Source organism: Myripristis murdjan, chromosome 9 (assembly GCF_902150065.1).
Source record: "Myripristis murdjan chromosome 9, fMyrMur1.1, whole genome shotgun sequence".
Classification (NCBI taxonomy): Eukaryota; Metazoa; Chordata; class Actinopteri; order Holocentriformes; family Holocentridae; genus Myripristis; species Myripristis murdjan.
The window spans coordinates 11,791,441-11,805,471 of NC_043988.1; the positions used below are offsets into that span (position 1 = coordinate 11,791,441).

At 41.6% G+C, this 14,031-nt stretch overlaps 1 protein-coding gene across 2 annotated transcripts; it reads left to right on the plus strand.

The window, feature by feature from the left end:
• The first annotated feature begins 455 nt into the window (after positions 1-455).
• rhobtb2a (Rho related BTB domain containing 2a) lies at positions 456-13,971 on the plus strand. Of its 2 annotated transcripts, XM_030060773.1 has the most exons (11): positions 620-710; positions 2,789-2,928; positions 3,021-3,222; positions 3,505-3,608; positions 3,689-3,874; positions 4,023-4,963; positions 5,105-5,223; positions 6,422-6,572; positions 6,700-6,788; positions 8,008-8,113; positions 9,868-13,971. In XM_030060773.1, the coding sequence occupies exons 3-11, from the start codon at positions 3,043-3,045 to the stop codon at positions 10,071-10,073; spliced, it is 2,082 nt and encodes a 693-aa protein (XP_029916633.1). In that variant the 5' UTR covers positions 620-710; positions 2,789-2,928; positions 3,021-3,042; the 3' UTR covers positions 10,074-13,971. The 2 variants fall into 2 exon arrangements, with proteins under 2 accessions (XP_029916632.1, XP_029916633.1); XM_030060772.1 differs by lacking the exon at positions 2,789-2,928 and having other exon boundaries at positions 456-710.
• Positions 13,972-14,031: the final 60 nt, after the last annotated feature.

Consider the following 14,031-nt stretch of genomic DNA (forward strand, 5'->3'; position numbering starts at 1 on the left):
TGTGTGTATGTGTATGCCTAACTTTTGTATAGTACAGATGTTTGTGCATGCCTTTGTAACTTTTGTTCATTCCCTCACCACTTCAATTGTATGTGTGCCTAATTTGCAACACTCAGCAGTCTTAGCGCGAAAGGGAATGTAATGTATGTGTCCCAGCGGCAGGTCATGTCTAATGCCACTCCCCAAACTATAATCCACATCTAAAGTTTTTAGACCCCAGCCAGTCACTTTACTGAGAGGGGCAAAGTGCCGCTGTGGACTGCTTGCAGGGCTGTGGAAAGAGATTTGTGAATCTTTAGAATGGATCAGCCAGTGTTTTGCAATGAATGATCTGATTTTTTTTTTTTTTTTTTTTTTTTTTTTTTTTCCTTTTTTTCCTTTTTTTCGGTCGGTGCGCCTGCCTATTATTAGCTGCGGAGGCCTCCAGTAGGTGACTGGAGGTGGTTCCTTGACGGCCGGGGCTGCGGCTCTGCGATGCACCGACAGGCTTGAGACCAGCGCTGCTGCTCGGCACTGCGGGCGGACTTATCACACCGATCCAGAGGACTTTTCTTGAGACATCCGCGGTCTGCCGCCCGTTTTCAAGCCTCGTTTACCTTGCCTTGAAGATGAAGTTAAATACGAGCTGCCGTCAGGTGCAAGCCGCATCCGATGGAGCCCATTTCATCTCGTTCATCGACCAACCCGATGCAGCACTTCCTTATGTTGCGGTAAGGGGAAATGGCACGTTACCTTCAAGCGGAATAGCTTTCCTATCCGTATCGTTCATTTTGCTGTGCACACACACCTAAATAAACATTAAATGCCACTTAGAGCCCCCGACTGGGTGTTACATAACGTGTAATGCAGCAGCGCCTTATGACTAGCGTCGTCCCTTGGTGGGAACGAAAAAAACAGCTGCTCGCTTCCTCTGGTAGGACATGCTCAGTTTTCTCATGTTTTGCATAGAGGATAAGTGAGGATACGGGATTACATATTGCTGTCCTGCTCATTAGCATGATCACAAGACCCGGGCCTAGTCCCAGCTACACCACATCAAAATATAAGCTAATCAGTTTGGGGATTGCGCAATGACTAGCGGGAAAAGGCGTCTGAATGAGGAGAACTGGAGGCTGTGTAACTATGGTGTCAAACTGGCACCAGCCCAAGCAAACACTGTAAACCCGCTTGTTTCTCATGGTGTAGGTGGAGACATGGGGATGCAAACAATAGTGAATGATTCGACAGCTGCAGGTGACCCATAACTATCAATCCTGTAGTAATGTTTCAGTCAATCCTGTATGTATCAATGTATCCTGCAGTAATGGTTTACAAGCATAGCAGGCGAGCCATGATATAAAGGTATAATGGTTTCTGATAGTACTAATTCACTGTTCACTAATGTAGATTAGAGCTCCTGACTCTTAGTGCCTCTAGTTTACTGCCCTACTAACTGGGTAATTGCATTCACCAGGCATTTCATATGTGAATCAGTCTCTGATTCGGTGGCCAGAATTAAAATTTGCAGGTTCTGCATCATGGGACAAGGACTGAGAATGACCGGGCTAGGGTTAGGATAGGCTGCCCAATCCAGTGCTTTGTGCTGTAGTTTTCAAAAAGTGCCCACAGGGGCCCTTGATGTGGCCCAAGAAGGTGGGCATGCAGCAACATCAGGAATATGAATTACTGTTTTGATCAAAAGATGTATTACTCTTGCCACTATAGATAGGCAAAACATTTCCAAGATGGGAGATACTGGAACAAAATCTTCATCAAATCAGGGTTGAAAGATTATTATTAATCTGGTGGTCACTGACATGAAAAAGAGAACCCAGGCTGTAGAGTATACAGAGGTTAACAAGCTGTCTGAAGCTGTGGCAGAAATTAGACTGTGGGCAGAAAAGGTTACAGCACTGCTAATAGGCCTGTTTTTTTTTTTTTTTTTTTTTTTTTTTTTTCAGAAAAGCATATTTCATTTAAGTGTAATATATGGGTTTATGGCTAGGATCCAAAAACTAGGGTTAACTATGAAGACCCAGTAACCTGAAATGATGTCTCAGTTGATTGATAATGATTTTATTGTTGACACACTGCCATAGAAGTAAATTTGCCTGACTTTATAGATGGATTGTGGTGTGGACTGCAAGTCGAAGGCTGCTGGTAAGATGGTTAGGATTCAGTGCCTTGTTCTAATCTAATAATTCATGGCTATAATGATTTACTGGTCTATTGTCATGTAATGTGTAAACCTTTATTAGAAGGCCAACATCAACTACTTGAATACCCCTATTATGCATATAGTGGCTTACATAGTAAACAGATAAAAAAAAAAATCACAACATAATATATTGACTTACTATAAGCAATCTTTTTTATGCTGGATGGTTTCATATAGACTGAGATTCAGAGAACAGGCTACAGTTTCCTTGGAAACCAGTCTGGGTACCAAAATAATCAACCACCATTTTCAGGAGACAAAGAAATCGTCAAAAAAAAATTTTGGACATATGATTAGCAATCAACTGTAGGCAAGTAAAGGTATTTCATGATTACAAATGACTAAGAGGATTACAGAAATGTTTGGATTGGGTTGTATCAAGCCTTTATTCACCTATATTAAACCAGGCCAATCACCCCGAGATTAGTTTAGAACAGGGATCTTGTTTTGATAACTAATTAGCTATTTTTGTTTCTTTTATGTGTGTTAGAAAACGCACGGAAATTAGATCAGTCTGGATTTGACCATGGTCTCTATTTGTTCTTTGCTGACTGCCTGCTTCTTTAAATCTTTTTTCTGTATCAAAACTAGGAAAGGGAACTTCTGAATGGGCACAGGAGTGAAGTCACAAGACCGTCCATTGATAGCTCTGCATGCAGAATGAGCAATGCAGATGAAGAATAGTCAGAGGGGCTAATTACCATAACGATCCATCTTCCTGTACTGTTCAGGTGAATGGTTTATAGGATCGCAGGGTGCTGACGCAGCTTTGCTCAAGCAGTCATTTTGCCGAGCTTATCTGTGCTCCGTTGCATTTTGACAGGTCCCAGTTGACAGATTCTGATATGGACTATGAGAGACCAAACGTTGAAACTATCAAGTGTGTGGTGGTAGGAGACAATGCTGTTGGGAAGACCCGCCTCATCTGCGCCCGGGCCTGCAATGCCACACTTACTCAGTACCAATTGCTTGCCACACATGTGCCCACAGTCTGGGCAATTGACCAGTACAGAGTATGCCAAGAGGTGAGTACACTGATTTTAGACTAAAACATTTTGTGAAATTGACCCTCATATTTTTGACATGAAAACAAGCTGATTGTGGAATTAAATCTCTGTCTCACCAGCCAACTTAATGTGAATGTGATCAAAAAAAATGTGCATATGAAATGAACACCACACCTCACCACATGTGCTGCTGTATTAACATTCATTCCTTAGTGATGCATGCTGATTGACATGTTAGGTCAGTATCCTGGTGTTATCTCCGTATATCCCCAGACGTGATAGATTGATATCTTTTAATAGGTACTAGAGCGCTCAAGAGATGTGGTGGATGATGTCAGCGTGTCCCTTCGCCTCTGGGATACTTTTGGAGACCACCATAAGGACCGGCGTTTTGCATATGGCAGGTCAGATGCTGTAAACTGAATTCCGTATTAGCTTACTGACTCTCTGAGCCTGGTGTATTCACCCTGTGTCTTCCCTGCAGGTCTGATGTGGTGGTGTTGTGTTTCTCAATCGCCAACCCCAACTCTCTGTATCACGTGAAAACCATGTGGTACCCAGAGATCAAGCACTTCTGCCCCCGTGCTCCTGTTATCTTGGTGGGCTGTCAGCTGGACCTGCGCTATGCTGACCTGGAGGCAGTCAACAGGGCACGGAGGCCTCTAGCAAGGTGCCAGGCCATATGCTTCAGATTATCTCTGCATGATTACATTGATTTATGTTTTGTAATTCACTCTTTCATATTCTTCTATTCTCTTTCACTCTTCACCAAGTGCCAGGAATGCCTTTGACTCTTTTTTTTTTTTTTTAATTTTCAGGCCAATTAAATCCAATGAGATTCTTCCTCCAGAGAGAGGCCGTGAGGTGGCCAAGGAGCTCGGAGTGCCATATTATGAGACCAGTGTCGTGGCTCAGTTTGGAGTCAAGGACGTCTTTGATAATGCTATCCGGGCTGCGCTGATATCACGCCGCCACCTGCAGTTTTGGAAATCTCACCTCAGAAATGTGCAGCGACCTCTTCTTCAGGCCCCCTTCCTGCCTCCAAAGCCTCCCCCACCTATAATCACTGTGCCTCCTCCCCCAACCACCACAGAGGAGCATCCGGGGCGGCTTTTGGAGGACCCTCACTGTGCTGATGTTATCCTGGTCCTGCAGGAGCGACAGAAAATCTTTGCGCACAAGATATACTTGGCGACATCCTCTTCAAAGTTCTATGACCTCTTTATTATGGACACGCAGCCCGAGGAGGCCGAGAAGCCCCCGCGTGGTCCTCTCTCTGGCCGAGAACTGCTGATGCGTGCTGCTAGCTTTGATGTTTGTGAGAGCAGTGACGACGGGGACAGGGCCAACCTGCGGGCCTGCACTAGCGATGGAACCCTGAGGGACTCTGAGGGGGGCCGGCGGGGCAGGCTACTTTCCTCATGGAGTCGAGCTTTTGTGAGCATCCAGGAGGAGGTTGTTGATGACCCAGTGACCTACAGCCCCAGACCCATGACCGTGGTGCACATGGACCAGTCCATGCAGCTAGGGCCTTTTCGAGCAGTCCTTCGCTACCTGTACACAGGCCAGCTGGATGAGCATGAGAAGGAGCTAATGCACATTGCACACATTGCTGAGCTGCTGGAGGTGTTTGACCTACGGATGATGGTGGCTAATATACTTAACAATGAAGCCTTCATGAACCAAGAAATCACCAAAGCCTTCCATGTACGCCGCACAAACAGAGTCAAAGAGTGCTTGGCCAAAGGAACCTTTTCTGGTGCGTGGATATAATTTGTCCCACTTTTCTGATGCATTGTGCTTGAATACATGAAGAAATGCTATAATACTGAAACACCACTGATTCACAAAAACAGGAAGCATTTTTCAAGACGTTATGTGTGTCAACTCTGTGTTGCAGATGTAGTGTTCAAGTTGGACGACGGAACGATCATGGCCCATAAGCCCTTACTCATCTCTAGTTGTGACTGGATGGCAGCTATGTTTGGGGGGCCTTTTGTGGAGAGCTGCACTAAAGAGGTAAGGCCTTCCACATTATTTTATATTGGGGCTGAAGTCAGGGCCACTTCTGTCAAGTCCAAGATAAAACCATATCACACTTTACTGGTCACATACACAGAACAACTTGTAGTGAGATGCTTGGTGTGTCGGTCTCTGGTGTATATATAAAGAGAAACTAAAAAACCAAAAAAAAAACAAATGTAAAAGTAAAGTGGCAACTGTGACGTAATAATGTGCAAGTGGAATTATGTGCACCTCGTTTGTGCAAATGATCATGCCATGCACAAACATCATACATGTCCACAAATGACATTATTGCAGCAGTTAAGTGTGAAGAGGTAATGTCAATGACAAGTGTTATTGCTGTAAGTAAGAGTAGATGATTAGTGTCCCAAGATGACATGACATTGCAGCTGACCAAATGAAGAGGTGGTGTGAATGTGTGGCCCTATTTCTGATTAAGGACCTGAATGGCCTGGGGGAAGAGGTCCTAACCAAAGCCAGAGCAAGTCGAGTCTTAATCAAGACACAGACTCCAAATAGTGGGCAAATGTTTTGCATGACCTTTTACAATGGTCAGTACAATGGTCAGATTTCTAAATAAGCAGCATTAAAAAAAAAGAAAGAAAAGTTACACAATTGTGCAAAACAGACCAGTGCAGCAGAGGAACAGACCAAAGTAGAAAACCACATAACTGTGGTCTGTGAACCAAGTAGGCATATAACTTAATCAGAGCAATACAAATCTGTAGTAATAAGATTATCATGCCTGCCTCTGTAATTCTAGCATAGTTCTGTGAGCTTAGTTACCATTATGTTTTTTCTGCTTGATCAGATAATCACAGCCCTAGCACTGCATGTAGTATATAATAACACATGTAAATATTTTATATTCTTTTATCGGAAATGCATAGTTTGTCCTACTACTGTCCAACAAATCGCATTTACTTCATATATGTGTTTATATATATGTATTTCACAAAATTTCAACTTTGAGACATATGACATTTTTTTTTATTTGCTTCAGCTGTTGTGCTTCAACCATAGAACAGTGTTGATAATGTAATGTTCAACAATTCTTTTTCATGGCAAGATCTAACCAGTGCAAAAGTGCAAAAGATGTAATTTTATAGATTTGATCTTGCATTTACATGTAAAACGAACAGAAATGATGACTTACTATGACTTACCTGTATCACATTTTCCTCTCTATTAGGTGCTGTTTCCCAATACGACTCGCAGCTGTATGAGAGCTGTACTCGAGTATCTCTACACTGGGCGGTTTTGTTCTCGTCCTGACCTTGATGCGATGGAGCTCATTGTTCTTGCCAATCGTCTTTGCCTCCCCCACCTGGTTGCACTCACAGGTATTGCTGCAATTCGTATAATTATTACTGTGTTCACATTTAAACAATGGGATTGGATTTAACAAGCCGAGGTTGTTGTTTCCCAAGTAATGATGTAATGGAATAACAAGCCTTTCCTTTGTGTCAGAGCTCTACACGGTAACAGTGTTGATGGAGGCAGCGATGATGGGGGCTGACATTGATGGAGATGTTCTGGTGTACTTGGATATGGCTCAGGTAGGCCTTGTTGAGTGTTTGTCTAATGCTGCTCTGCTTCGAATGCAGAAATAATCTTTTTGGTTGAGTTGTGCAGGGACAGAATTTTTTGGGGTGCAAGTTATCCAGTTACCACCACCTAGGAGGTCAAACCTCTGGTGAGGAGTCTACATTTTTGTTCCTGTCCATCCGTCTATCTGTTAGCAGAATAACTATGGGACCGATTTGCACAAAACTTGGTGGGAAGGTTGGTCATGGTCATGGTAAGCTGGCCTCAAGGGGGCATGGCAGTGGGGGGCTTAACACAAACTGTAGCTGTAGTCTCCAAACGCATCAACATGAGATCACAAAACGCGATGGGAAGATTGGTCATGGGTCAAAGAGACATTTTCTGCATTGTTTGGTTAAAAAAGAGGTGTGTCCCATAGAAACAGCACTGCCGAAAAGCAGCACAAACGGGGCTATACTTAGTTAGTCATTGACGTTTTTGTGTTAATTGGCTGTATGGGACATGGCAAGGGGCGGGGCTTAGCACGGAAAGGGGTATGGCTTCCAAATATTTTCACATAACATTTTGAAAACTGATAGAGTGGTTAATTATGGCCCTCTATTTGTGACTTTTCACTCTGATTGGCTAAAAGGGACATGGCCTATTACAAGAGACACACTGAAAGGGGTAAGCACCAAAAGAGAACCTAACTTTTGTGACCTTGGTAGAGGTCTGCGCTCTGTAGAGTGCCTTCTTGTTGACAAATTCGAATGGCAAAAAAGGAATCTGGTCAAAATATACTTAATATCCACTCAGTCATTCATAATCATTATTTTGGAAGGTCAGCAGGGTATATAACTGGCTTAACAAGATGGCCAGAGGCTAGTGTGGCTATTTTCAAATTCAATGGTGTACTCAGACAACTAGCCAACCCAAAATGTCACTGCAGCTATTATGCATTTTTTCAGTCAGTAGCAAGAGTGCTAGGCTTCATAATGTAAGCTTGTCCCAGTTTCCTTTGTCTCTAGGCTTCAGTCTGGCATTACTTACCCAGAAAAACTGTGGTTCTTTGGCTCTGCCCATTGAGGTTTACATCAACCAAAGAGAATATGTCCACCTTCAGTGCAGCTCTGCCTTTAAGAAATGTTTGTACATCTAAAACTGCATCATCTGCAATGCGTGGAGTCAGTTAACAGTTCAAAAATATACAAGCGACATTAATAAATAATCATTGTTTTTGTCTCTGGACAGTTCCACTGTGCCCAGCAGCTCACTGGCTGGTGCCTTCACCACATCTGCACCAATTATAACAGCGTGTGCCGCAAGTTTCCCCGAGACATGAAGGCCAAGTCCACAGGTAACATGTGATCCTTTGTACTGATCACCAAATTGCTGTACAGTATGGCAATATGTGCTACATGCATCTCATGACAGGCTTGTGTGTGGCCCATGCAGAACACCTCAGCATGAAACAAAAAACGTCTTTAATAGGCTTTCAAGAAACTTAAATCTGTAGAAGTAGATTAAGCTCACTGCACTACCTCTCTGCCACAAAAGACTTATACTTCCTTTTAGGTGGTTAAGAAGCAAAGCAGGCCTTATTGTTTTATTTGATCAAGGATTAGTACACAGTGTGGTAGCTGCCTGTCTTCATATATTCATTTGATTTCCCTCTCTCCTATGCCTCAAGATAATCCTGTCCATCTTCTCCAAACAAAGAGAAAGCAAACATCTAAAGATTGTTGATAAAGAAAAAAAAAAACAATTACATCAGCTGGTTCTGGTCCACTGTCAATTTTCCTGTAAAAGCTATCCTGTTGTAATTTAAATGCTCAGTCTACAGTGTATGCATGCGGTGTTGTAAAAACAATGTATAGAGTTACACATGAATCACTCTTTTTTTTTCTCCTTACATGATTACATAAGTTTTTGGTTTTGCCCTGCTGACAGTCAGGGTTTATGGATAGACGTGTGTCCATCTGTTCAGTACATATCCCCAAAGTAACAAATCTAGAAATGCCATGACATTTGGAGAGCACATTCATGCTCCCCAGAGGGTGATCCCTGTTAGTTTTGGTCAACTTGTGAAGCTTGTCTCTCACACAACCATGAGGCAAAATCTTGGCTTGTACACAATATCTCAAAATGTATCATGCATATTAAAATGAAATTTGGGGAGTACATTCATGCCCTCTCAACTTTCCTGTATCACTACCCTCATGCCCAACATGAACCCTATCAGTTCTGGAATCACCATTACCTTACCTCTAGTGCCACCCTTAGGCCAAAATGTCAGGTTTAACATCTCACAATCTATTGGGCAGATTACCATGACATTTGGGAAGCACGTTCATGCTCCACAGAGAATGAACCCTGCTAATTTTGGTGACCTCATGACTTTTCCTCTCACGCCATTCTTCCTCTACTTGCGTTCCCCTCAACATCCACCAATCCAGCGGGGAGTTCAAACATTTCATGAGTTGGATACTTAAGTAATGTGCAGGTAGTACAGTAATTATTATAATGAATAAATGTCACCGTTAGAATCATCAGTATTTCCCATAGAAATTTTCTAGTGGGAGGTGATAAAAGTATCATTGGGGGCTGCTAACAATGCATGAAGTGCTTGACAATCACATCCCTTGGCTATGAAAGCATAAATTCTTTGTGTTGTAAGGAAATGAAATGAAAGACAGATATGAAAGTCAAATACACCAAAAACCTGTTTGGTGCAGTGAAGGGAAGCTATCAATAGGGTGTTTTATTTTATTTTACTTATTTATTTTTTCATACTTCACCCCTTTTATTACTATTTTATTTTGCTATTTTATCTATGTCTATGCCTCTGGTGTTTTCTCATTTCAAATTGTTGAGATTTATTAGGGTTTATTGGGTGATTTTATTATAATTTTATGTGTGTATGTGTGCGTGTTTGTGTGTGTTTCGTTGTTTTATTTTGTGAAGCACTGTGTGTGACATTTGTTTGTGTAAAAAGTCCTATAGAAATAAAGTCTGACTGGTTGATTGATATACAATAGTGTGAACCTGTGACGGCCACACTAGAAAATCCTGTTCTTAATGCTGTTCTTAATGCCGTTTGCTCGCTGGCAGAAAACCAGGAGTACTTTGAGAAACACCGCTGGCCACCAGTGTGGTACCTGAAGGAGGACGACCACTACCAAAGAGCGCGGAAGGAGCGTGACAAGGAGGACTACCTGTACCAGAGACGGCAATGTAAACGCAAGTGGCTCTTCTGGAACCTTCCCTCCTCTCCCTCCTCAAACTCTCCCTCTTCTGGTTCATCTGCTGTGATCTGACGCCGCGGCGGGGCCAGCTCCACTCTCCATTACAGTGCGGATGAGAGTGGTAAATAACACACTATAAGATAAGCACTGCTGGCTAAGTAAGCCCAATTATTCAGGCCAACAATTCCTCTCTCTGTTTGTTTGCCTCTGCGGTCAGACTGTCCTCTTCTAGGCTTGCAAAATCAGCTCAGTCTGGCAGTGAAAGTAATGAGCTTTTTTTTTTATTTTTATGTTGGCACACTGTATCCATTGCTGTATAAGGACCGTGAGACTCAAACCTCAGTGACATGAAACTTATTGACAAATGGCACAGTATACTGGCGCAAATGACAACTCATTATATTGATTGTTACATGTTCCACCAAAATGAGACCTGAGCTATGTTTTTAAGAGGACTCTGCTGGCACAGAACTTAAATCCCATGATCGTAATTACCATCAGTTAACCTGAACTGACAACCAAGTGCTGCTTATCAGCTGCAATGACCAGCAATTCAACACAGAACTCAAGTCTCAGAGATATAACACTTTGCCCTTAAGTGTTTGTACAATCTACCAAACTATGTGTACAGAATGATCTCCTCAACAGCAACAGGAAACAAAAATAAACTGAGCACGGCCTCCCAGGAATTGCTGATTCAAGTCATACACACCAAGACAGCCCCACCGATTATGAGTTTAATTCTATTATGAGTCAGTGAAAATACTGGCAGGTGTGACTCCTGTTCATTTTTGTACAGTCATCCTATTTTTTAATGTTTGTGTACAAGCTTGCACAGCTAATGGTGATGTGAGTCTGGATACACTCAGCATTTATGCATTGTGGTCTTGTGATTTGTGACCTCTTGTCACAAAAGGGCTTTAGTTTACATGAATGCATTCAGTGTCCTACAATATGACACAAGAGATCCCAAATCATGGAAAAAAATATCTGTATTTCCTGTAAAATGCCAGCGAAAACAAACCAGATTACCAGATTATTTAATGTATATGTTACTTGGTAAGACTTTTTTCTTGTTCCCACACATACAACATGAGTCATTCAGTTTAACATTGAATGTCTCCATCAGCTTGATCACTGTCATCCTGAAAAGCAACACACAATGCATCTGATGCATTTCAGAGTCAATAGCTATTAGCAGCATTTCAGGACCTGGAGTGAGCGCATGTCCCCGGCCATCCTCCTGCGATGGTGTGCTTGACTCATCTGTCACCGGTTGTGATTTGGCCTTGTCTTTAGGTGACCATAGGATGCTCCATGACTGTCTGTGTGTAGCTATTGAAGACTTGTACATGCAGGAGGCTTCCTTGTGCCTGGGTGATGTCATCCATCTTCTACACATCTCTAGCACTTTCTGGACTCTTCTCCTCAGAGACCTACAAGAACCTCCAGTGGCAGCATCCTGCTGAAAAGGCACTAAGGACAGTATCGTGTCCTGACACATGCTGCAGCAAATCTGAATGGGACTGGAGAGGCTCATGAGATAGGATCATGATGTTTGAAATGTTTCAGGAAAAGTTGTGAAGAGGTTTAGATCAAATCATTTGACTTTTTCTCTTGATTTCTTTTGCACATTTCACAGAATATGCTGAAGATTATTCTCTGCTGCCGCTGTACTTGTCTGAAAGATGGCCTACAGCATTGTCATCATTTATAAGCATGGTGCTCATTGAATATGGGTTGTTAAGTTGTGTAACAGAGAGATAGATTGCAAGTAACTTGCATCATTCTCAATGTGCAGTTACCCTAATACTGTGCACTGCAGGCAGTGAACAGACTATAGTACAGTATTACTCAGTAATACATATACTGAATATAGACTTGACTTGCATTTAATTACTGTGCAGCTATATACTGTTGTCGAAAATAACTGAATATTCATTGTGGCTTTGCTTTTGGCTCATATTTTAATAGATCCTGGTGCAGGCCTCCAGTTACATCTACTATATATTATACATGCAAATTGCAGACAGAGTTCAAATGATGAACATTTGACCTACAGCTAAAATAGGAACACAGTGCAAAATAGACACGTTTGTATGAATGAAACAACAAAGTTGTTATGGCACATCCATAAAACATATATGCTACCGTGCTGACATGCCATTGCTTATTCAAAAAAAAAAAAAAAAAAAAAAAGTAAATACAGATTGCAGCTTTTGCAGCATATGTTAAAGGAAGGCTTGCTTCAATCCTGCATATGTGCACGATTGGTTAGACTTAAGACTCTTCCACCTAGATTTGACTAGACAGGTTTTAGAGCCCTACAAAGACCCTAAAATTATTAAGAGGTATTAATCAATTCAATGAAAAAAACAAACAGCAGCAACTTTTTTCTTGTATTAAGTCATGACCTGATGACTAGATTGCATGAACAAGGCTTGCAAAAATAGATAACGCTTACTTGACATCATTTACAATGTAAGATATAGATGGGAAGTGGTAGTGCTGGTGCTCCAAGCAGTAGCTTACATTGTTGACATTTATCTGTCTGTCCTATCGTCGCTAAGTAAACATGGGTACTATCTTTTACAGTATCTTCTTAAGTGTTCAAATCTTTTGGCATACATATTCAAATAATAAGCAGTGAGAAACCTCTCTCAGAGTCATCTTATGTGTGAATGATTCATTTTATTGCACTGGTTGTCTGTCATGTCCCATTTTTTGATGACATACGGTTTATTGTAATGGCTTAACTGCAGGAGGTTCTGTGTTATTATAGGGTTTTCTTTTGCCTTTCTGGCGCAATCAGTCCATTTCAGTCACACAGATATGCATTTCATTCCTTGGTGCATCGCATTTCTCAGTGAACCTCCTTCTGCTGATGTTCTGCGTCAAAGACACCTCATTGCCTTAATGTACAGTGTAGTGTGTGGTACTGAATGTAAATAGTGTAACTGTTTTTACTAGGTTGTGCGCTAAACGTTTTCAGTTACCATGGTACTCTAGGTTCTATGTGCATATGTAAGCGTGCATATTACATAATGTGGATGTTCAGTAACTATGTGTGGTTTTGGGAGTGCTATGAGAGTGTGCTTTTAATAGTCTGAACATTGCTTATAGGTTTTATGTTCTTTAGATGCCATGAATGCAAAGCTGAGTTTAATGGCTCTCACTATCAAGGCCACGCTAGACCAACATAATGATAAACCATCAATTTGTGACATTTACCATCAAATGAATGCAGGGATTTCAAATTTGTTTAATCGTTTTACAATTTGCTTATGATAACGAGCTCCCATGTTGGAGCCATCACAAAATGCTGACTTGATGTGGCAACTGAAAGCTGGATTATGACTCGAAAATGTAAATATGAATTGTATAACGACTTGCAGTTCAAACATGGCATTGCAATTGATACTAGCTCTTGCATAGTTCAACATAGATACTGTTTTTGTACTATGCAGAAATGCCTGACTATGAAACCACAAACTTGCACTGCTTTGTAGCACCACGTGGTTCTTTACGGATTAGATGGTATTGCAAAATCATTAGATAAGTAGACAACATCAGGTAAAAAAAAAAAAAAAAAAAAAAAAATTAGACCATATAACAGAGAAGTTGTCTCTAAGGCCCTGTTTAATTATGTTCGGGTGCTAATATCACCGCTGCAGAGAAGCACAAACCAAAGGGAGCTTTAGCAGCACCAGGAATAAGAATATATGCTGCACAATCACAACTGCATAGTTTAAGAGGCCTTGTTCTGAAATGGTTGATTAAAAAAAAAAGAAAAAAAAGAATGTTTTCTCAGTGTTCAAAGCCTGGATGGCGTTTTCCCTAGTCATCAGGTATTTTGGTCGTTCAGAAGAGCTGTTTCTATGGTTTAGCAGCTGTAAAATCTGGAATTCTGTAGCATGTGTCCTTGAAAATATGTAAATAATGTTTGCTAAATAAAATGGAGCAAAATGTGCACCTGCGTGTCCATGTCTAGTGGTCTTTAATGCTGATGTCGTCACATGAAAGCCGCCGG